General features: G+C 35.7%; 2 protein-coding genes across 2 annotated transcripts; both read right to left on the bottom strand.

Moving 5' to 3' along the window:
- Window positions 1-1,197: 1,197 nt before the first annotated feature.
- Window positions 1,198-3,867, bottom strand: LOC143551599 (cytochrome P450 78A7-like). Its single transcript, XM_077041998.1, has 2 exons — window positions 2,674-3,867; window positions 1,198-1,815 (listed from the first exon to the last, which is right to left on the bottom strand). Exons 1-2 carry the CDS (start codon window positions 3,664-3,666, stop codon window positions 1,198-1,200), a joined length of 1,611 nt encoding a protein of 536 aa, XP_076898113.1. The 5' UTR covers window positions 3,667-3,867.
- A 5,184-nt stretch (window positions 3,868-9,051) lies between these two features.
- LOC143551581 (putative oxidoreductase At4g09670) lies at window positions 9,052-11,683 on the bottom strand. Its single transcript, XM_077041979.1, has 2 exons — window positions 11,216-11,683; window positions 9,052-9,721 (listed from the first exon to the last, which is right to left on the bottom strand). Exons 1-2 carry the CDS (start codon window positions 11,681-11,683, stop codon window positions 9,107-9,109), a joined length of 1,083 nt encoding a protein of 360 aa, XP_076898094.1. The 3' UTR covers window positions 9,052-9,106.
- Window positions 11,684-12,024: the final 341 nt, after the last annotated feature.

A 12,024-nucleotide genomic window follows, 5' to 3' on the forward strand; every position in this document is an offset into this window, starting at 1 on the left:
CTATGCCTCGATTTCAAGACTCAACATCGTCCCTTCTTGAAAACTCACCTAACTGGTCAGATGATTGGGAATTAACCAAAGGTGTTAATACCATAATCAATTGTGCAAATATGTGTCTTCATGTTCTCTTCGTGCCCCAACTTCAACCAATGAAGTACCAAATGACCGGAATTGAAGGATAAGCAATGCAGGATGTGCGTCTTCAATTTAAAAGGTAAGTAGCTTGAACTTAATGTAAGTTAGTAAGTTACCATTTGACAAAGTTGGTATAGGCGCAAGATGGGTATTTAGAAACACATGAGAAGCCTTATTATGAAAAACAAGCCAACTTAAGAGGAATGCAAGAAGCTATAAGAATGTTGTTGATAAGAGGAATGCATTGACTATGATGAAACTATTACTCATATAGCCATACTAGAAGCTATAAGAATCTTTCTATCCTTTGTTATTTCTCATAATTTCAAAGTTTTACCAAATGTATGTTAAATATTGTAAAATCAAAGAGAAATATAATAATATATGTTTGTCAACCACCTGGTTTGGAGTCTACCCTGAGTATGTGTTCAAAGTTAAAACACTTATGGGCTTGAAGAGACACTTAGGGTCCGGTATGACAATTTATTCTCATTTCATGACAATTTATTCTCATTTCTACTCTCAAATGCTTTACAAGAGGTTAGAGCAATCATATTTGTCATTCGATTTCCTTTTGTATTTGTTAGGATTGTTATGGTGATTGTACTTCTCGTGTATGTGCTTTATAATTGCTTATATATTCAAACTGTTAAAATATATAATACATAAAACAAAGCTTTCTTTTGTTAAGTTTCCATGTTATTGTTGACATACATCTTTATTATTGTAAATTGTTGTTTTGTTTTGATTCTTCGACTTTGGTGACTTTGAAATACATTTATATATGTTCTAGAAATTCCTCTCCAATACTTTTAACACTTACTTTATATTAGTTTTGACAAACAAGCATAACTTGTACAAATTACAAACAGGTTACACAATACATTAATCATTAAAATAGGTAGCACATAAAGATAAACCAACCCTTTGATACAACATGAATAAAATCTTGCCCTCTCAATTCTTTATTTAATTTCTTACTCACCCCTAGAGGCTGAAAAGAGAGTGCTTGCACACAATAACACACTCACAAACCCTTATATCATTGCAGAAACATCACTTCTAGGCTCTAGCAACAGCTTTTGCACATAGAGGTTTCTTCATTTCACAAGAGAGTTTCAGCACCTCACTTAGGTCAACAGGGTGAGCCATGTCTGGAACCCACTCAAAGTTGTAAACCAACTTCGCCACCCACTGACTAACCGTAACCATACCAAGGTTCATACCGGGGCAAACCCTACGACCTGCTCCAAATGGTGCAAGCCTAAGATCCCCACCCCTTACATCCAAACTAGAGCCACCTGCAGACGGCATGAACCTATCTGGATCAAACACAAAAGGGCATTCCCATATGTCAGGGTTGTGTGTGATGGCCCACATGTTGACAATGGCAGTCGTGTTGGATGGGATAACCATGCCATTGGTGAGATGGACATCTGATGTTGAAAGACGAGCCCATGATAAGAGTGGGCCTGGTGGGTGGACACGAAGGGTTTCTTTGATAACAGCTTGAAGATAAGGTAGTTTGGTTATTTCCGCATCGTCAAGGTTCTTGTTGTCCATAACATGAGTGTCAAGTTCAAATCGAAGCTTGGATTGGATACCTTGATTTAGCACTAGTTCAGCCATGACCCATTCGACGAGAAGAGCTATTGTATCGGTGCCACGAAATACCATTTCCTATAAATATACATGTAAGAAGAATATAAATTAATGATGTCAATTCATGTAACTTGTATCAGGTAATACGAATGTGCTACAAATATTGGGTTATATTTGATTAATTAGGTTAATTAGTGAAGATGTATTACATAAAAATTATCTTAATAAGAAACGAGACCATGTAAATAGCATATTGTGTCAGAAAAATGACTTTTAGGAAAAGGTATGTTAGGAAACTAGTGAAATCAATATTCAAAATTCACAAATGCTTAATTCACTACACCACCTTTTGATTGGTTAAACCGAAGAATTTTAAAATGAAAGGTTTTAACATACAGAAAAGTTAAAATAAAGAAATTGACTCTTACACGCTAAATCTTCAACTTTTTCAATATTTGGTCGGTAAAATGAATCTTGGGATCATTACTTTATTAGATACACTAACAACTACTAAGGTCCACGTTATAATTAAAAATGTCTTTGTCGAAGGACATTCCCTTGATGCTTGTCAAAGTATAATTACTTTTAAGGATAGAAGAACACGTATATGGCTTAAAATAGTTTTTACTGTTTTTGTAATCTCCAAGGAAAAAGAAACAAATATAAACTATTAGCTAAATTATTGCAACCAACGTATTACTATATACAACATTACACGTGTCTTGCTACTAGTCATATTGGTGATATGTCTTAACTTATTTTGCCTGTCACCATCATGATTCTCGTTAAAATACCGGTGTTAATCGTTATGTTTCAATTATTTTAAGTAAGGTCATCATCTCTTCTGCTTACTTTATACATGTAGTTCAAAGGAGTTACATGTGATACAGATAAAGGCTATATAACAACATATATAAAAGGAAGGATGTCACTAACCCATAAGATGGCCACCATATCATCCTCACTAAGCATCTCTTCGTCACTTAAAGAGAGCAACACATCAACGAAGTCGTAATCTTCACTGCGATTGAGTTTGTGTTCATCGATTATCTTTTTAACAAATTTATGGACTCGAGGGACAAGAGCGACGCATCTTTCTTTAACGCGAAAAGGGTCATAAAAGTAGTTAAACCATGACAAATGATCAGACCAGTTGAATGCCCCTAAAAGCTCAAACCCTTCTCTCACCATCTTTTGAAGTTCCATATATTCATGAACATTCCCATTTTTGTTGTAACTTTTACCAAAAACAATTTCCATTATATTGTTCAAAGAAGCACTTTGCAAGTGCTTTCTTAGTACAACAAAACCAAGCAAGGATTGTTCCTTAATGATGTTATTTAACATAGAAGTACATATATCCCCACGTGCATGTTCGTGTGCGGAAATATGCCTAGGAGCAAAGAGATGAGATGAGCCAATTCTTCTCAATAGTCTCCAATAGGGTCCATTTGATGCAAAACCGATAGCTCGGTTAAACATTAACAGTCTAGCTGACTGTTTGATAGGACGGTTTGCAAAGTGTTGGGAGGTTAAGATTTCACGAGCCGTTTGTGGGTCCGAGGCAACCACGGTAGGGGTTGAGCCAACACTTATAGCCATGAGTTGGGTGGCTGCTTGGCTAGAGCGAGCCATGCATGCAAGGGTGCGGTGAGGTAAATCATGAACCAAACATAGCAAGCTTCCAAAGACTGGAAGCTCTAGAGGGCTTGGAATGGAAACACGTCCCATACAGTTACGTTTGTTTTTCCAAGCCGGCCCTCCATGACATGATAACGTCCATGTCACAGCCGCAAGAGCTGCAAAAGTTATGACACCATAAAATAATACAAAAGTGATGTTCACAGTATATGTTTCAACAAAGGCAGGGTAAGTATTCAACCACCAATTGATCATGTCTTCATGATATGAGCTTATTATTGTTGCCATAGCGTGTGTGGAAGTTGAGTAGCTTTGGTGTGGAATAACGGTTGACAGAATTATGGTTGTTTAAATAGGTAACATGTTGTGAAATAGGAAGCAATCGATTGGTTTGAAAAGTATAAGATTTCCTAGGTTATCTAAAAAGTGGTAACATCTATGTGCTTTCGTGGTTTACTTTTTCTGAAAGTCGTGTACCAATGAATTTCGGATCCAGTCAAAACCTTGATTTCAATGCCACGTAAACTATTTTTTAAAGGTAAATTAGGTATTATATATTAGCACACAGATTTTATTAACCAAACAAATATATATGTAGTGGTCTTGAAAAAAACAAATACGGTAAAACTTAATCAGAGTAATAAAAAAGCCGAAAACGAAACACGTACGATGTCAACCTCAAAAAAAAAAATAGAGAGAATAATAATAATAACAACAACAACGCATTCAAACCCTTCTCTTATTTTCAAATCTAAAATTACAGTAAAAAATATTACATTTTTACTCTCACTTTTAATTAAATAATATTTTTTTCATACTTTTATTATTGTATTTTCTCTCTCATTCACGCACAACCACTTTCAACAAATATTAAAAAATTATATAGGTGAACGGTAGTTTTTCAAATTTACAAAAAAATCACTGCATTTCTCTCTCTTTAACTCACAACACCCTAAACTACTCTCTATATTATAAAAACGTTATTCATTGAATATGGTGGATAGGATGTGAATGTTCTAACTATAAGTAAAATAATTAAAGTGTAATAAGAAGAATGCATAAGCTGTCAATAGGCCTGTAAACGAATCGAACATTCGGTGAACTGTTAGTGAACCGTTCGGTGAGAAATTCGTTTATGTTCGTTTATTTAATAAACGAACGAGCATGAACAAAAATTTGTGTTCGTTTAATTGAACGAACGAACATGAGCACATGTTTCATTCGTTCATGAGCGTTCGTTTATGTTCGTTTGTGTCTATTTATTTATGTTCGATTATGTATTAGTAGAAAATAAATAAATATTATCTGGATAGGTCATCTGATTACAAATTTTATATTTGTTAATTCTATTCATTTAAGTGTTTTCATTTAAGTTCGTTTATGCTTGTTTATGTTTATTTACATTTGTTCATTTATATTCATTTATCTTTGTTCAGTCATGCTTGTTTAGATTTTAAACAAACGAGCACAAATAACCATTTTTAAATAAACGAACATGAACATAAATATTTGTTCGATTTAGTACCCATGCACTTTTAAAGTTAATGAATGAACACGAGCACGCCATTGTTTGTGTTCGTTCGATTTATTTACAGGCTTTTATTATTTACATTGAATACATCGGTCTCAATCTCTAGGCTCTATCGATTTAATTTGTGTTCGTGAACACATTAATTTCCTTAATGAACGAACACGAACATAAAATCTCATTCGGTAAGTGTTCGTGAACCATTCGTGAACACATTATTTTCTTAACGAACAAATATGAACAAAGGCTTGTTTGTGCTCGTTCAGTTCATTTACAACCCTAGCTGTCAATGGGATATCTTTACCGACGAAAATAGTATGACAAGTGATAGAGTATCATGAAGTTTGATTTGATGATCGTTAACATCTCTAAATCTCATGTACACCTTGCGTAGTTTATGTATGGTGTTTTTCATACAATACAAAATTATATAAACAAATTCAAATGTTTAGAGCATTCTCGACAGCTTCTATATCTTTATCTCTATAATTACAATAAAAAACTATATTTTCTCTCTCATATATAATTAAATAATATTTTTTATATCTTTATCGTTATCTTTTCTCTCATCTTCACTCATAACCATTTTCAAATATATTAAAAAATAAATAGATTATGAATAATGTTCCTCTAAATTTACTCATCTTTTTAAAATGTTCTCTCTCCTTCACTGACAACCACTTACAACTCTCTAAATTAATTTAGAGATTTCTCTACATAATTATGCTGAAAATGGTTATATAATTTGTAACAACTAAATAGTATGCAATTAATAAAGTATATTATAAAATGGACCCATCAAAGGGTCAAACACAATCCAGTTAACTATATTGTCGAAAACTTAAACTCGCCAACGAGCAAGAAAGAGAAGGTAGTCTTCGATTTTCAGGCAACGTGAGAGAGAGGTCTTGTCTTGGACCTATAAGGAACCGTTTTCATACACGAGCATATGATGATAGTGAAAGTGATGTTGATTAGGTTAAGTGAGTTTTTTCCTTTTCTTTTTCTTCTTCTTCATATGTAAACAGGATACAGATATATGTCCGTTCGTGTAAATAATTATGTTTTTTCCTTTTAATTTGTCAAGAATTAAGCACTTGCAGTGTGTTGGATGTTTCTTTTCTTAAGTTTTGTTCTAAATGATTATGTTTTCTTTAATTTTGGAAGTTTTTATTTGATCTCATGATATACTATTGAAAAGGTTTAAAATACTTAAGCGTTTTCATTTGATAATCAAATTAACACTTGGTTTTTATTTTAATCTCGTTTTCGTTAATTGTGCGTGTTCACATATGCATTGAGTTGGGGAAGTTTGGGCACATATCTCCATGGAGAGGCACTAACAATAGCTGCCCTTACGTTTAGGAATAATATCTAGATCACAAAATGTAATGGTACGTGCCACCTCGTTTTACTTTCACACATTAATCGAAATACTTATAAAAACGATACTTTGAATACAACACAACAAAAGTTTTCACTTGATTCAAAAATATTGTAATTAACTAAAACTTTATCACCGTGTCCGTTTCGAGATTGAAACCATTGTGTATAATTATCTTAGTTTTTTTATTGAGTAGATTCTTAATCCCGTTTATTATGCAAACCAAATTTTTAACACCTCACCCTTGAACCGGATGGCGTGCCACTCTTATAAAGCTAAAGACAACTAATGCTCATAGGAATTAGTTTCAAACTTAGATTTCATTTTTCGTTAAGTTACATTGTATTACAACCTTTGATGATCCATAGTTTAGGTAACCTAAAACTCAAAGCTTAATAGTATTTGATGATTGAACTGTGTCCTCTTCAATATTTTTAAGAGAGCCCTTTTGTAATAGGTCGGATAAAAAGGATGTGAATTAGGACTCTCGGGGTGTCCCTTTTGACTATTCTAGTACACTTGAACTTTACTAATCCTATAATATCACCCTATCTTAGTTGGCACAACTCCTTTTAAGTACCCTAAACAAATATTTTTTAATAAAACATAAATGATATTGTTAAAACAAAAATAAAAATAATCCTTCAATAAAAAAAGTTACATAATTCAAATTAAAATAAAACGTTACATAATAAAATATTATTATTTAAATAATAGAGTTGTTAGTATCGCGAACCGGCTCGAACACAATTAGTAAAGCTCGGACTGTTTTTAAACAAATTTATTTTTAGGTTGTGACATGAATTCAAACACGTTTAAATATGACTAGATTGTAGCTTTTAAAATGAGGATCATGAGCGTTCCGGACACCCATAAGATAAAGGATTATTGGATTTTAATAATCTTCATTGAACGGTATTGGCTGATAACAATCCCTATTCATTGTATCGCTCCTGGTGGTCCCAAATTTAAAAAGGTTGGGTCCCAATGGTTTCCATTAAAAAGGACTTAATGGCGTTATATTTTTTCCTAATATTAAACTAATGTTTTAGGGTTTTTGATCAGAAGAAGGATACGAGTCTATTAATGAAAAATTAGCTCGAAACGGTGATCCCACTTCTGATCAAAGCCATAAAACATTAATTTGAAATTCAGAAAAAAGTATAACGTCGTTAGGTCTTTTTTAACGGGGGACCATTGGGGGCCAATTTTTTTAAATTTGGGATTGACAGTGGCAATAAAATAAATAGGGATTATTATCGGCCAATACCTTTTAATTAGAGGTGAACAAGAAACAGTTCATAACCACCTGAACCAAGGAACAGGTGCCTTAGACCGCTAACGTGTGATTCCTTACGGTTCCTGGTATTTGCATTAAACGGTTCCCGGTAAGACCGACAATTCTAGACGTGGAACCAAAGAACCGGAATATTAAAAACTTTTTAAATAAATTTACCAATTCACAATTTTTACATGGTAACTTATAAGTCGACATTCATTCAACCATTCTTTAATTCAAATATTCTTTCTTTGTGTTAAATACCTAGCAGCCATGATCAATTTCTATTCAAACTTTCAAGGTACTTGAAGAGGTTGGGTCCTAAAACCCTAGCACGACCCAATACTTATTATGTTACGTTTTCTATTCGTTATATTATAATTGTTTACTAACCAAGGCCCGATGAGCCGGGGGTTGTAGAGGTAACCCCTAACTGGGTTTGGCTCACTAAGGTTAGGGTTTCATAATGGTGACCATGGAGCTCCTATATAAGGAGCCTTCATCTTTTATTTGAAGGGATCCCTGGGGGGACTCTTTTGGCCTCCACCACCTTTTGTGTCTGTAAAAAAGAGAAAACTCTTAGAAGTCACCTTCACTCCCCTGTCTTCCATGGCAAGTCACGAGCAACCGGAGAAGAAGATCAAGGTGTGACTTCGTTCGTTTTCAAAATCGGAGAACATCCGTTCAACCTGGGCGGGGTTGAATTCATGTTTCTTTAGTAATATAATAAAAAATAATATCTTCCTTTAATCTATCGTCACTAATGATTTGTTTACTTCACAATTAGGTTTTAAAAAGAAAAACTAAATTAATTTTACCGTAAAAGAAGACGCTATTATATAAACTTGTTTTGCAATTTGCAAAGTTTGCACAACCCATTTAATAAATAAACGACCAAAATGGTCCTGGCATAGAACCGATTAGCGAAAACCGACTTTACTGGAACCGAGCGGGTTTACCATAATAGGTTCCAATTCTAATTTTCAGTCATTTTCGATTTCGGTTCTGGTTCGATTCTCGCGGTTCTAAACCGTTGCACAGCCCTACATTTAATAGTAATTTTTAAAATCCAATAAACCTAAGATAAAAATGATGAAAGTGAGTTGCAATCCCTTGGCATACCCAATGGCTCCTTTACAAACTTCCACCCGGTGAACACAACCCGCAGCCCTTACCCGCGTCACAGGCAATGGTGTACCTGCGCCGTGACAACTGACAAGTACCCAGGAAGGATTTCGAGGTCTGTAACGTATTTGGGTTCATTTAAAACTTTTTGGTACGTGTCAGGTTCCGCGTCAAACCACACAATACCACAGCTAACCATCGTATATGATGGTTCAGTAAGTGTGACCGAACTGCAAAAGCGTGTCAGAAACAAGTAAAACTCCAACAAATAAATAAAAAAGACAGCCACTGCATTAACTTATACATTATCCATATCATCAAGTACAAGCTTGCAACATTATTCCACACTCCAAACATCTTTTCACACTCAACCATGGACACCAAACTTAATCACAACCTGACCCTAACCGACTCAACTCGGACTCACCGCCTCTCCACCTTTCTCAACCGAAATCTTAACCGCATCCAACACATACTGAGTCTTCCGACTTAGTGTCGGCCACATCTTCTCAACCACCCCGCCGTTCTTAACACCTTTAACCAACCTCGAAAACTCAGTAACCATACGCGCTTCCTGTGGAAGCTCAGTCATGACTGTATGCTGATTCGGTAGCGGGACCCACCCGGTCACCAATTCAGTGAACCCTGACTCGGTTGCGGTCAGAAACGAGGCTTGCTTCTCTTCAAACGGGATAACAAAGTCGTTTAAATGCAAACTACCTTTTGTTCCCGATGCTGCGATGGTCATTGTAAGATTTGCAAGAAACGAGCAGTGAAATGTTGCAACGCGCCCGTCCTCCCAGTGTAAGGCGGCCCCACATGAAATGATGACCCCGGCTTTGTTAAATATGGTTCCGGGCAGAGCGGTTACAGTTTTGGGCAGGTTGAAATAGTTGGCCCATAATATTGCACGGATGCAGTACCATCCTGCGTCTCCGAGTGCACCGAGAGCATCGAGATCGGGTTTCACACGGATGTCGTTTTCTAGAAAGTCTTGATCGGCAGCAAAGGTAAAGACTGCATTTATCTACAGTGATGTACACCACATGAGTTATATTGAATCATCTCAAACGGGACAAATAACCAAAGACCAAAGTAAGTATAAAGGAAGCAAGTCAATGAGTTGAAATCAGTAGATTGTTCGGTACCAGAAGGCTAGCCCATCTCAAACGGGCCAAATAAACAAAAGGAAACCATAGTTATCAAATGCGCTAGGCGCACTCAAGGCACATAGGCCTTGCCTGGGGCCTAGGCGCAAGGCGCAAAAAGAGCGAGGGCCCGAGAAAAAAAAAGCGCACAATGAAAAATGAGTCAAAGATATATTTATGTATTCCAGAACTTGTATCACATAGTTCCAATGCCAAAAATTATCCAATATCAAAAGTTCAAAACCTCAAAATTATCCAATACCAATAGCTAAAGTTACATCAACAACCAACATCAGACTACTAATTATGCTCTGCAATTTCTAGAACAAATAATAATATTCTAGATTAAAAAGCCCACCTTTAAATTTTAGTTTTAAAGCTTAAATCATATAATGGCAATTTAGCAAAGCAAGTTAAACTAAAAGAAACATGAGCATAATTATTAAATAATAACAAAATTACCTAAGCATTAATCATCCAGAATTGTCAAGGAGATTCGATTAAATTAAGTAAATTTGACTTTTTTAGGTAACTCTGTTAATGAAAAATAAAAAATAATCATAAAATATAAAAAAAATAAAAAAAACGGAAATTGCTCCTAGAATTGCGCCTTCCGTATTTAGAAGCGCTAAATCATCGCCTCACCTAAAAATAGCGCCTAGGCGCAGTAGGCGATCGCTTTTAATAACTATGAAGTAAACTAAAAGGAAATGGATCAAAAGGCCAAACGAGTGTTTGGCACTAGAAGTCTAAACATCTCAAGACTCAATGGGCCAAATGAACAACAATTAACTAATAAGTAATAAGAAAGGAAACGGGTCAAACAACTGTTTGGTTCTAAAATCCTAAATCATCTCAAACAGGCCAAATAAACAACCAGCTTAACAGGAAACAAGCAATAACGTCAAAGAATGTTTGGCACTAGAAGCTTAGATCATCTCAAACAGGCCAAATAAGCAAAATTAGTTTAAAAGGATACCGCTCAAAAGGGTCGTTTGACACTAGATGCCTAGATCATCTCAAACGAGTAAAAACAAACAAAATTAACTTAAAACGAAACAGGTCAAAAGGGTCAACTAACGTTTTGCACCTAAAGCCTAGATCGTTTCAAACGAGCCAAATAAACAAATTAACTAAAAAGGAAACGTGTCAAAACAGTCCACACTATATAAGCCATAGTTATCGACTTATCTCAAACGGGCCAAATAAACAAAATTTACTTAAAAGGAAACGGGTCGGTCAAAACGAATGTTTGGTACTAGAAGGCTAAATTATGTCAAGGGCTATATGCTTAAACAATTATACACATAAAAACTTATACTTGAACCAACCATAAACCAATTCACAAAACCCCCAATTAACATATTAATTACCGATTTCAATTCTCCGAATTTCGCAGGATCCAACAAAAACTCCTTCATCTTAGCCGTCCTGGGATTATGCATCCACATAGTGGAATCCATCAACTGGACCCCATTCACCTCACACGCCTCCACAATCTTATCGAACTCGCCGACATTCAATGCCACGGGTTTCTCAAGCAGAATATGTTTCTTCTTCTCGGCAGCAAGCACCGCCCACTTAATATGCAAACTGGTCGGTAACGGAACATAAACGGCGTCAACATCAGGGTCGTCCAAAACGGCATCGTAACTGCCGTAGATTTTAACGGATTGTGGGTAGTTGTTGGATGCGGCGAATCTGGTGGCTTTGTCGAGTGATCGGCTGCCGATGGCGTGGATAGTGGAGTTGGGTGAGAGGGTTATGGCTCGGGAGACCTTGCGGGCGATGTCGGCGCAGCCCAGGATGCCGAACCGGATTGGGGTTTCTTCAGCAGCCATTGTTGGTTGGTTTGGAGAGTGTGGAGTGAGTGAAGATGATTGTGAATGGTGATGGATAGGTGTCAATGTGTCACTCAATAGTTATTGCCACAATAATAATAATAATAATAATAATAATAATAATCAGTGTTGACGAAAGACTATCTGCACCTTCGTTTGTTAAGGTTTTCTGGTTTTATTAGAAATGTCCTCCTTTTGTTAGTCATTTGGATCACTGTTTCGAGATAAGTTTTACAGTAGTCGACTCCTATCATTTTTTCCGATCAAAAGCCCTAAGCATCGGTTTAAAATTCGGAAAAAAGAATTAACGGCGTTAAGTGTTTTTTAACGGAGGTTCATTG

The sequence above is a fragment of the Bidens hawaiensis genome, unplaced genomic scaffold (assembly GCF_021521415.1).
Source record: "Bidens hawaiensis isolate Kalapana, Puna unplaced genomic scaffold, B.hawaiensis_p1.1 tig00016463_1, whole genome shotgun sequence".
Lineage (NCBI taxonomy): Eukaryota > Viridiplantae > Streptophyta > Magnoliopsida > Asterales > Asteraceae > Bidens > Bidens hawaiensis.

Bases quoted from the DNA above. Each gene is read 5' to 3' on its own strand.
- LOC143551599 (XM_077041998.1), bottom strand. From the start codon at position 3,666: ATGGCAACAATAATAAGCTCATATCATGAAGACATGATCAATTGGTGG. The intron at 1,816-2,673 runs GTTAGTGACATC...GTATATTTATAG, and splicing joins ATATGGTGGCCATCTTATGG to GAAATGGTATTTCGTGGCAC.
- LOC143551581 (XM_077041979.1), bottom strand. From the start codon at position 11,683: ATGGCTGCTGAAGAAACCCCAATCCGGTTCGGCATCCTGGGCTGCGCC. The intron at 9,722-11,215 runs GTAATTAATATG...ACATCACTGTAG, and splicing joins AATTCGGAGAATTGAAATCG to ATAAATGCAGTCTTTACCTT.